The sequence below is a fragment of the Arvicola amphibius genome, chromosome 10, assembly GCF_903992535.2.
Source record: "Arvicola amphibius chromosome 10, mArvAmp1.2, whole genome shotgun sequence".
NCBI classification, from domain to species: domain Eukaryota; kingdom Metazoa; phylum Chordata; class Mammalia; order Rodentia; family Cricetidae; genus Arvicola; species Arvicola amphibius.
This window is the reverse complement of record NC_052056.1, coordinates 81,022,734-81,034,705: the sequence shown is the minus strand read 5'-3', so window position 1 is coordinate 81,034,705 and position 11,972 is coordinate 81,022,734. Positions and strand designations below refer to the sequence as shown.

The window sequence follows — 11,972 nt, the reverse complement described above, 5'->3', positions numbered from 1 at the left end:
GGTTCTGTTTGCAGGTATTCAGTGCTGGCAGCTGTCAGGGAAGAACTTTTTCTGCACACAGTGGGCCCTGTTCACCTTCCAGGATGGGTATCTTAGGGACTAAAAATGGATGCCTTCCATAGGCCTCTGTCCGCCTCATCCGTGCATGCTGCTGGCACCTACCTCTTCCAGGCCTCCCTCTTGCTTCCCCGCCAATGACACCTCCCATTTTTTCCCTTTTGCCATTTATGCTCTTGCTAAGATGATAAGCTCTACTTCAGGGACCCAACCGCCTGCCATGTGTCTCCCCCATTATTCTTGGAAACTGACCGCTTGCCTGCCTGCTCTTTGCTTCCAGGTTCAGCCCAAGTTCCGTTACCCCTTCTACTATGAAATGTGCTGGTATGTCTTGGAGAGATACGTGTACTGTGTGACCCAGCGCTCCTACCTCACTCAGGAATACCAGAGAGAATCAATGCTTATTGGTGAGTAAAGCTGCTTACAGCCTTCAGAGCTGCCTGTCTGGCCAGTCATGGAGCCTGTGGATTGCCCTGGGTCCCCTGGGATTCTCTGAAGCCAGGATGCTGGACAGGAAGCCTCTTAGGAAATAGCCCTGCTTGTGAGCCTCCTATCTGGAACACAGAAACCAAGGAAAGGCATTTGTGACCCTCAGAAGAAACACAGTTGTCACGCCCTCCTGTGACTGTGCATGCAGGAGCCAGTATAGGACCATCCAACAGACAAAGAACCCAGGCTCTTTTGGTCCCTCTGTAGTTACATGACTTTTCTTATAATACCCTGAGTTGTGGTTTTTGTCCCCAGAGGAGCAGACCCGTGTTACACAACTAGTTCCCATAATCCAGACCAAGTTTTTCCAGAAGGGAGGGGAGCCAGGGCTGGCAACACAGGTTTGGGAGTGAAGGGGATTTGGGATGGGGGAAGGAACGTGCTTAGGCTCTCTGCTTTGGTGCCCTCCCCCTGCTGCTGGTTCTTAAAGGGACACCGCCATCAGCCATCCCTGGATCACCCATCCCTGGATTCATAGATGCCTACCGTGAAGTTGCATCTGGCTGTTAGAGGGAACCCTGGTCAGCTTGTAAGAGCCAGATCTCCTTCCCCGGGTGGGACAGTTTCTGGGAAGATGAACTGAAGTTCATTACTATCCCAAGACACAAACCTCACGTTCACAGTGTGTGCAGTTCCTTTCACAGCCTCTAATTCTTGTGTCCTTTCCCCTTCTTTCCCTCGGTCTTGTCTTTTATTCCTTTTGTGGTATTGGGCCTGGACAATGGAAGTGGATTTTTATTTTTTGGCTTGGTTTGGTTATTGTTGTTTTGAGATAGAGCCTTGCTATGTAGTCTAGGCTGGTCTAGAAATAACTCTCTGTGTAGTGAGGCTAGCATCAAACTCTTAGTCTTCCTGCCCCATTTCTCCAGTGCAGGTATTTCAGGCACATTGCTGGTTGGTACTGAGCTGGGAACTGAACCCAGGGCTGTACATCCCAGGGAGTCACTTGGGGGCTCTTTGGTCTATCCCAGGTGTGCATAGCCATCAGCCCTGCCTATGTCTATTTCCAGAAGGAGTGTTTCCATACACTCCATCTTTTTTTTTTTGGTATTTTTATTTTGGTGGTCTTTGAGACACAACCTTATTATGTAGACCAGGCTGGGCTTGATCTTGAACCTGCCTCCCTGGGATTAAAGGCACAGGCTACCACACCTGGCCACCTCTCATCTCCTTATCTCTGCCCATCCCCAGCCTCAACTGTCACCGGTCTGCTTTGCCTAGAAACCCCTCACCTTGCTAATAATATATGAATAGAATCCTATCATGTGTGGTGTTTTTGGACTGGTCTTTTTCTACTAATTGACTTTCGAAGTTTAAAAAATTACATCTGTTGGGACTGGAGAGATGGCTTAACGGATAAGAGCACTGGCTGCTCTTCCAAAGGATAGCAGTTCAATTCCCAGCGCCCATATGGCAGTTCAAACCTGCCTATAGCTCCAGTTCCAAGGGATCCAATACCATCACACAGACATATATGGAGGCAAAACCCCAATGCACATAAAATAAAATAAACATTGAAATAAGTTTTTAAAAATTAACATTTATTTAATCTGCCTTTCTCCCTTCTCCCTCCGTCTTCCTCCCCCCCTTTCTGAGTAGGTGAGATCTCTCCCCCTCCCTCCCTGCCTCTCTACCCCTCCCCTCTACCCCCCCACAGGTCAAAGGTCAACTTTCAGGAGTCTGTTTTCTCTACTGCTATGTAGGTGCCAGGGATTCAACTTAGGTTGTCGGGCTTGGCAGCAAGTGCCTTTACCCACTAAATCTTCTTGGCAGCACTTGACTAATTTTTTTTTTAACATTTATTTATTTTAAGAGTATGTGTATGTGCTTTTATGGATACTGTGTCAAGTCCAGAAGAGGGCATCAGATCCTCTGGAACTGGAGTGACAGGTGGCTGTGAGCTGCCCATATGGGTGATGGGAACCACAGGTCCCCTGCAAGAGCAGTGATTGTATTTAACCACTGGTCTATCTTTTTATCCCTGCCATTGAGTGACCTGTATGTATATGATAATGTGCCAGGCACATTATCTGGTAAAGCACCCTGTATGGGTGCAGAGAACTTGAAAAAGCACAACTGGGATTTGAACCTGTGTATGACTGACTACTGCCCTTCTATAGGCCAGGAGACCTGGACTAGACCCTTGTTCTCTACAGTAAGGGTGAGTGGAATCCACAGAGCTTCCAGCAGGGGTTAAGTGATCATCATTTTATCTTACCATCTTCCCCACAGATGCCACAAGGAAAGCCAGTGTAGACGACTTCTCATCTGATTCCTGGTTGGACATGGAGGAGGAGTCCTGTGAGCAGCAGCCCCAGGAGGAGGAGGAAAAGGAGGAGGAAGAAGAGGAGGAAAGGGACGGTGCAGATAAAACACCCAAGCCACCCACCGATGACCCCACCTCACCCACCAGCACTCCCTCAGAGGAACAGGAGCACACAGGGAAGAAGCCCAAAGCCCCTGCCATGCGATTCCTCAAGAGGACTTTGTCCAATGAGTCCGAGGAAAGTGTCAAGTCCACAACGATGCCCATAGACTACCCCAAGACTCCCACAGGCTCCCCTTCTACCGAGCTCTCTACCAAGTGGACCCACCTTACCGAATTTGAACTGAAGGGCCTAAAAGCCTTGGTTGAAAAACTAGAGTCGCTTCCGGAGAATAAGAAGTGTGTCCCTGAGGGCATCGAGGACCCCCAGGCCCTCCTGGAAGGTGTAAAGGTGGGTAGGGACCAAGGCTGGGTCGGGTAGGGGTAGCTAGCTCTTCTGGGGTTGGTCCGGGTGCTGGGAATGTACTCTGGCTAGGCAAACTTATCTGGGTTATGGGATCTGGGACCACTGTTAGCAGCTGGGTGGAGGCTTGCTCTCTGTGAGTGACAGCAGCTTCTTCGTTAGTCTTTGGAATCTCAAGGCTCTCCCAAAGAAGGTTTTGGGTGTGTTGCAACAGCGTTCTATTGGATTTGGGAGACAGACTTCTATCTCTTGGTGACAGAGCTTGCCATTCTGGGTTGATTCCCTAGAGTGTGAGCCGGTGACCGTCCTCATAGCTAGCCATTGGCTATTTAGTCACCGTGCAGCAGCCTAAGGTTGAGAGGTTGCCATGATCTCAGCTGCATCTGCTTAGGAAGTAGGCCCGGGGGGTCAGGTGAGCTGGGATAGGAGGATCCAGGAGAGATGCCAGAGTGCCTGCTGGGCATCCCACTGTGTAGGTGCTTCTGGTAGTGCAGACTCCAAGTGCAGAATTGCTTCTGTAGCATCGCTCAGTCTGCAGTTATGAAGTTGTAAGACTTCTCCCCTTGCTGCTCCAGCATCTGATGAGGGCAGTGGAACTTGCTCTCTACTGGTATTAGAAACTGAACTTGGGAACTGGTAGCTTATCTAAGCAGCATTGTGTGGCCCTGCAGGGGCTCAGGCAGTCAGGGGATAAAGCTGGGGGCTGGGAGTGTGAAACACTGGGGCTCAGGTCAGATAGCCTGTTGTCATGTACTGTTATCACAAGTATATGGAACCATTGAACGACAACCACTAGTCCAGGTATACATCACTTACTAATTTTATTTTGTTGTCTGTGGTACCAGATGGATCTTTTTGGTTTTTCAAAGTAGAGTTTCTCTGTGTAACAGTCCTGGCTGTCCTGGAACTCACTCTGTAGAACAGGCTGGCCTCGAACTCCCAGAGATCTGACTGCCTCTGCCTCCTGAGTCCTGGGTTAAAGGTGTGCACCACTTATTGCCAGGCCAGTTTTTAAATTTTTATCAATCACAAAACAATGGCACTGCATTCCCAAAATATTGTAAGCGGGTTAAACTCTCCGTGTTGCCTTTTACTTTGCTAGAATCTGTGTAGTGTGTTGGCAGGGAGTGCCCCGGCTCCTGGCCAGATTTTTCTCTTCTTGTATCTCTCTGTTGTCCTCTGAGGCTGTATTTGATTGCTGGTGATCAGGTCTGTCAAGGTGAGGGCGTAGAGTCCAGCACCAATGCTGTGAGAAAAGGTGCAGGTGCTGAGGAACAGGACTGCTGTGGCTTGCCTGGCTGGGTTTTTATTTAGCTTTCTAGCTGAACGACTGTCTTATTCAATAGATCTTATTTGTTATTTAATAAGAGAAGGTTGCAGAACGCTAAGAAAGTCATCCTCATCACCACCTTGTGGAGATATCCAGAAAGCTGACGCTGGTGGTCTTCAGAGATGTCTCTCGTTTTACTTTGATCTTTGAGATAGACCCTCCTGTATCCTGGGCTAGGATAGCCTCAGAATTGTTATGTAGTCCAGCAGGACTTTGAACTTCTAGCCCTCCTGCTTCTACCTTCCAAGTGTGGGGATTCAGGCACATGCCACTGTGCTCAGTTCATGTGGTAGCAGGGAATGGAAGCCAGGGCTGTCTGCGTGTTGTGAAGGCACTCTGCCAACTGCCTGGAAATACTTCTCTTTAAATTCACTGATTCTGGATAGCAGTGCCAGGAAATCGGAATACAGGAGATCCTTGAGTCCAGATTTGTTCTCCACTCCTTGCCATGGGGCCCTGGGCACATCATCCTGCTTCCTATTTTCTGGTGCTGTGTAAAACGAAGATACTTCCTGGCACGCAGGAAGCAGAGGCAGGGGGATCTCTTGATTTCAAGGCTAGCCTGGTCTATGTAATGAGTTCGAGGCCAGCCAAAGCTACATAGTGAGACGCTGTCTCAAAAAGTCAAAAACAAAACAAAGATATCAGACATGATGTGCTTGATCCTTCTGGGGACCAGATTCTCATGTCTCTTGGTCACTCTGAAGAACCTAGGTACTTGACCAAAAACTGATGTGGGCAGGGCTGGAGTAATGACTCCATAGTTTGGAGTTCTCCCTGCTTTCTCAGAGGACCAGCATTGAGTCCAGGAACCAACCACCTGTAAGTGCTGCTCCAGAGGAACCAGCACCCTCTCCTGGCTTCATACACACATACCACACACAGACAGGAACGCACATGTAACTGAAAAATGAAACCTTGGACAGCTAGAGTGCTCGGCTAAGTCTGATGACCTGAATATTCAATTCCTGGAATATTCAATCCATGGTAGAGAGAGAGGGAGAGGGAGAGGGAGAGGAGAGAGAGAGAGAATTGACTTGACTGATTGACCTAGCCTCTGACCTCTGACCTCTATAGGTATACAATGGGATGCCTCCCCACCAGTAAATATAATAAAAAAAAAAATTAAACGATTTTTTTAAAGACTAAAAGGGGGTGCTAGATAGATAGGTGGTCGGGTGGTTAGGAGTACTTAACTGCTCTTGTAGAGGATCCAGATTTGGTCCCGCACTCACAGTCTCCTGTACCTCCAGTTCCAGGGCATGGAACTCTCCCTCCTTTCCCTTTTGGGCCCGTGCATGCACATGGTACATATAAACTTACGGACACACAGAGAAATACATAAAATTAATAAATATGTAAATCTAAAATAACGAACTGAAACGGGATCTGGCAAGATGGCTCAGTGGGTAAAGGCACTTGCTGCTGAGCCTCACAATGGGAGTTAAATCCCGGGAAGCCACTTAGTGGAGGGAGAGGACTAATTCCCCGAAAGGCACCCTCTGATCCCTGCCCTTGCACTGTGACCGTGCATGCCCCCTACAAGGTAAATACATGCAATAAAAGCTGGAATTTTTGAAAGAGTTCAAATAACACCATGGCAGGGGACCGGGCATGGACTGACTTTGAGGAACAGTGAGCTCCAGCTTTGGCCAGCCTCTGTTGTCCCATGATCCTTTCCTTCTCTTTCCCCACCTCTCATCCGTTCTTTAGGGAACACTGACCTCCGGCGTGGTTTCCCAGAGCTCCACCACAGGCTCAGTTGCTTAGGACCCCCAGCAGCCTCTTTCAGGGCCTGGCTTGAGGTGTTTGCAGAGCAACACCCAGGCCTCAGGCTCTAGGACAGTGGTTGTCCTTGGCTCCTCCTCTCCTCCGGCAGCTGCTAGCAGGCTCGACTCCCTACAGTTTGACTTAGAGTTAGTGTCACCCCGTTGCAGCCTGTGGTTAGGTTGATTGCCAGTGGCTTTCCCTCTCTCTGTTATCACTGAGTGATACCAGCCATTGGATTCAGGCCAGATGAATCCAGCAGCAGCTCACACCAACGTAATTAAGTGTATAGAAGCCATCCCCAGAGTCTCATTCTGGAGCTCCAAGTGCACATGAATTTTGGGGACACACTGATTAGCAGCAGTTGTGGGGTGAAGTAATTCACCGATTGCCTAGGAAGCTGTCTCTCCTGGAAATGTCTCTATTACAGCTAGAACTCAGGAAGAGGGCTGTGTCTCCTGGTGGAGGGGAAGATGGGCATATAGCTGTCATCCTCAATTTGGTTTTGAATGACCAGGATACAACCCAGCATGTGGCGGGGCTGTGAAGGGCTTGGTCTAAGTAGGCAGAGAGCACCAAGGGTGTAGATGGGATGACTTTATCAGAGTGAGCACAGAGCATCCTAACCACTAACTACATGCTGCCATGCCCCCTTGCTGGGATCTCATGTTCTTCTGGCTGTTATCATGGCATAGAAAGTCACCTATCTAACCACGTGGAATTATGGAATACAGTAGAGTTATGGGACTATTGGAGATTTCAGGGCTACACAGGGCTGTGGGAGTGAAAGACCAAAGTGAGGTTTTCCTATTTTTTTTTTTTTTTTTTTCGAGACAGGGTTTCTCTGCAGCTTTTTTAGAGCCTGTCCTGGAACTAGCTCTTGTAGACCAGGCTGGCCTCGAACTCACAGAGATCCGCCTGCCTCTGCCTCCTGAGTGCTGGGATTAAAGGCGTGCGCCACCACCGCCCGGCTGAGGTTTTCCTATTTTGAAGTCTCTTTTTATCTTTCTTCCTTCCCTTCTCCCTTCCCCTCTTCCTTCCTTTTCTATATTTTTTTCTTTTCTCTTTTTCTTTTGGGGGGCACAGTCTTACCCTATAGCCCAGGCTATATGTCTATATGTAGCTTGGTCTTGTCCTAATCTTGTAGCAATATTGCCTCACCCTCTCAAGTATCAGGATTATAGGTATGAAGTAACATATCTGGCCAAGGTTTTTTGTTTATTTTGTTTTGTTTTGTTTTGATCAACAGCCAAATAGAGATCAGCTGTATGGTTCTGACATCAAACTCCAAACTTAACAGAGAAGAAAGTCCTAAATTAAGAGCGCACTGCCCAAGTGGATGTCAATTCTAAATTAAGAGTGCATTGTCAGTCAGCGCTTGGACAGTTAACCCCAGCACTTGTGAGGCAGAGACAGGTGGATCTCTGTTAGGTCAAGGCCAGCCTGGTCTACAGAGCGAGTTCCAGGACAGATATCAAAGCTTCAGAGGAACCCTGTCTCAAGAAACAAAAAACAAAACAAAACAACAACAACAAAAAGAATTTTCCTGGGCTAGAGAGATGGCTCAGGGGTTAAGAGCACTGGCTCTTCTTCCAGAGGTCCTGAATTCAATTCCCAGCAACCACATGGTGGCTCATAACCATCTATAATGAGATCTGGTGCCCTCTTCTGGCATGCAGACAGAACACTGTATACATAATAAATATATCTAAAAAGAAAAGCATATTGTCCAAATGGGTGTTGCTTGTTTTGTTTTGTTTTTCAAGACTGGGTTTGTCTGTAGTTTTGGAGCTTGTCCTGGAACTAGCTCTTGTAGATCAGGCTGGCCTCAAACTCACAGAGATCAGCCTGCCTCTGCCTCCCGAGTGCTGGGATTAAAGGCATGCGCCACCACCGCCCGGCTTGTTGCTTGTCTTTGAAGACAGTTGTGGAGTCAGGTTGCAGTCACTGCGCAGTCTGTTGTGCTGCTGATGTTCTTGGGGACCCAGTAAAACAGGAGCAGGTAAGAGCCATGTCATGGCTGACACATGTAAGGCCCTAGCAAGGTCTTGAAGTGCGTAGTAAACTAGAGTTGGTATGGTTACTATTTCAGACACCTTAGAGTAAAAAGTTTTGCTTCCAGTCAGGTCTGAGCTGGTGAACCCATGATGTGGGGAGGGCGACAGAGCCTTTTTCTCTGTAGGGATCTTGCAGTTCTCCACTCTGGAACCTATCCTGTCCTATCCTATCCTGTCTGTCTGTCTGTCTGTCTATCTGTCTGTCTGTCTCGTGTGTGTGTGTGCACACGCGTGTGCGCGCATACGTGTGTATGTGTATATGTGCATGTGTGCATGTGTGTATGCGTGCATGTGTGTGCATGTGCGTGTGTGTGTGTGCGTATGTGTGCATGTGTGTATGTGTGTGTGTGCATATTGCATGAAGCTGGGTCAGGACCTTCTGCATCTTAAGCCAGTTCTCTATCACCCCTCCACCTCCAGCCCTGATGACTTTGTAAAATCACCTCTTGCTGACTTCAAAGGAACCTTTTCAGAGGAGCCAAAAGGCAGGAAGTGAGCAGCCAGGGGCTGGCTTCCAGCGTGACCACAGAACGAACTCTGTGTCCTGTGTCCCCTTGGCTGTACAGCCTCAGGAGAAAGAAGGGAGAGCAGGACTTGGGTGAAGAAGTCAGATACCCAGGCAAACCCATACCTGGTAAACATAGGTAGCCCCAGCGTTCAGGGCACTTTGCTGAGACCTTGTTTCCACACAAGACTGGACATTTCCATTTGCATGGGTTGGAGTTTAGAGTTAAGGCTTAAACACTGTGTGCTGGGGAGGCTCACAGTGAAATCTACAGTGAGACTTTTCAGGTACAGATGGAATGGAGGAAGGGGCTCGGTGATGACCCAGATAGACTGGTACCTGCTGTTCCCTCGAGCAAGTAGCTCTGGCCTTGTATACCCTCCCTTAACACCTCAGTCGGTGCTCTTTGCTTTGCCAGTCACGGCCTTGTTAGTGGCATTTTTAGTCACTGCATAGATGGGGCTTCAGTGATTAGCACCCTGCCCTGGGGAGCAATGGAGCCCAAATCTCCTGGGTTAAATTGTTTGAGAGAAGCTGGCATGGAGGGGAGAAGGGCAAGGCCTAGCCAGCCTGTGGTTCCTTTGGTAGGTCACATGTGGGGCAGTTTCCAGGAGCATGAGCCTCATGGTAGCTCCATCCTTTTGCAGGAAGCCTGCCCTGGGTTTGCCAGAGCCACAGGCTTATATGCTATAATTGCTAGGGGCTGGGGCAGGGTGGGTACACAGTCTTGATTCTGTGTGCTCAACAGTCCCTGGGAATGTATAAATTCAGGCAGAGCCTAAGGAATCCTGTGACATCATCCTCTCCACAGAACTTTTTTTCTTTCTTTTTTTAATGAGACAGTAAACTCCCATTAGGATATGCCTCCCCTGACTTTCTCGCCTTTACCAAAGAAAATATTTCTCAAAAAGACAAGGCCCATTGTGCCCCCTGGTGGCCAATCAAGTGCCAAACAGATGGGAACTTGGATTTCTTTGGTATGTGAGTGACGTCTAGGATACAAGAGCACCTAGGAAAACTTTAAAATTATATTCAATTAAAAAATAAAGAGCCAGGCAGTGTTGGTGCACCCTTGAATTCCAGCACTTGGGAGGCAGAGGCAGGCAGATCTCTGAGTTTGAGGCCAATCTGCTCTACAGAATGAATTCCAGGACAGCCAAGGCTACAAAGAGAAACCTTATCTCAAACCAACCAGCCAAATAAGAAGAATACAAAAACAGGCAGATCTGAGTTCAAGACCAGGCAGAATTACAGTCATGTCTTTAAAAAACAAAACATTTTTAATTTCTATACTTAACTTTTAGAACTGTTTTTTGTGGATGGTGGTGTTGGTTTGGTGAGACCGGTCTCACCAAGTAATTTTGGCTGGAACTCACTCTTAGACCAGGCTGGCCTCGAACTCTTAGAGAGCTCCTTTCTTCTCCCTCCCAAGTGTTAGAAATAAAAGCCTGCACCCCTTCACCAAGTAAGAAGTTTTAGGTTATGGAAAATTGAGATAAATAGAACCTCTCAAGCCCTGTTCCCATCTCAGTATAGTACATTCGACACAGTCCTTAAATCAAAGGTTTTGTCAGTCCCCTCTGTGCCAAAGTCTTGTCCCTGATACCCCAACATATTTAATCTCCTCAGTCTCTTGGCTGGACAGTTTCTCAGACTTTCCTGTTTTTTATGATGTTGGCGGTCTGGGAGGAGGCTCTGGTGTTTGGTAGAATGTCCTTCTTTGAAGGCTCCAAGCTTTCTGTCTTGAATTCTATCTTCTGGAAGGTTTCTATGTGGGGCTTTGGCCATACGACAGTGTGTCGGTTGCTCTTCTTACTGCTTCCATGGAATATCAGGCAGGAGCAGCTCAAAGGAGAACTGTTGTGCTTTATAGTTTCTTTTTTTGTTTGTTTGGTTTTTTTTTTTTTTAAATATTTATTTATTTATTTATTATGTATACAATATTCTGTCTGTGTGTATGCCTACAGGCCAGAAGAGGGCGCCAGACCTCTTTACAGATGGTTGTGAGCCACCATGTGGTTGCTGGGAATTGAACTCAGGACCTTTGGAAGAGCAGGCAATGCTCTTAACCACTGAGCCATCTCTCCAGCCCTGTTTGTTTGGTTTTTGATTTTTCCAATACAGGGTTTCTCTAGCTTTGATGCCTGTCTTGGAACTTACTCTGTAGACCAGGCTTGCCCTGAACTCACAGAGATCCTCCTGCCTCTGCCTCCCGAGTGCTGGGATTAAAGGTGTGGCTTAAACTTTCAGAAGCAGTCAGTCCACAGTGGCAGGGGAGCTTGAGGGAAGCCGCTGGCATAGTTTGTTGTGTCTGGGCAGCAGTCAGGACTCAGGGAGAGCACAAACAGGAAATTGTGCTCACTTGTAACCCTCCAACCCCACCCCTATTGGCCCATCTTTGCCATGTAGCCTTTCTGTCTAAAAGGTTCTGTATTCTCAAATTGTCACTAGCTGGGGATAAAGTGTTGACAGGCAGGAGCTTGTAGGAGACATTGCTCTTTTAAACCATAACATAGTCAAGATGGTTTTTGTTGTTGTTGTTGGTTTGTTTGTTTTTTTGAGACAGCTTTTCTTCTTTATGTAGCTTTGGCTGTCCTAGAACTAACTCTGTAGCCCAGGCTAGCCTCAAACTCACAGAGATCTGTCTGGCTCTGCCTCCCAAATTCTGGGACTCAAGGTGTGAACCACTGCTACCCAGCTCAGTCAAGGTATCTTATAAATAGCAAGCACCGCTGAATTGGATGTCCCTGGGCAGAGAATGAAAGGCAGGCAGGCAGGCAGGCAGGCAGCCGGCTTGAGCTGCTGTTTGCTGCCTCCCACGGGGAATGGAAAAACTGCTGTGCCATCTCTGAGAACCAGTCAGCCAAATGATGACCAAGAAAGTAGGGCAATAATTAGAGTCGAAGTGGTTTAGATTCTTGTCTGGTCATATAGATCAGAGAAAAGCCTTGAAATACTCTTCAGGGTCATCAGGATGGCTCATTAGACACAGGCTTTGCCATACTGACAGTGAGCTGGATCCTTGGGACACATGGAAA

General features: G+C 47.9%; 1 protein-coding gene across 10 annotated transcripts in view; it reads left to right on the top strand.

Annotated features, from left to right (window-relative positions):
* Window positions 1-11,972, top strand: part of Kdm2b (lysine demethylase 2B) — a 129,047-nt gene that overhangs the window by 55,954 nt on the left and 61,121 nt on the right. For all 10 annotated transcript variants that reach the window (XM_038346739.1, XM_038346736.1, XM_038346737.1 and 7 more), the window contains 2 exons: window positions 338-464; window positions 2,779-3,263. In XM_038346739.1, the coding sequence (XP_038202667.1) occupies window positions 338-464; window positions 2,779-3,263 (612 nt within the window). The remainder of the gene's footprint in view (window positions 1-337; window positions 465-2,778; window positions 3,264-11,972) is intronic.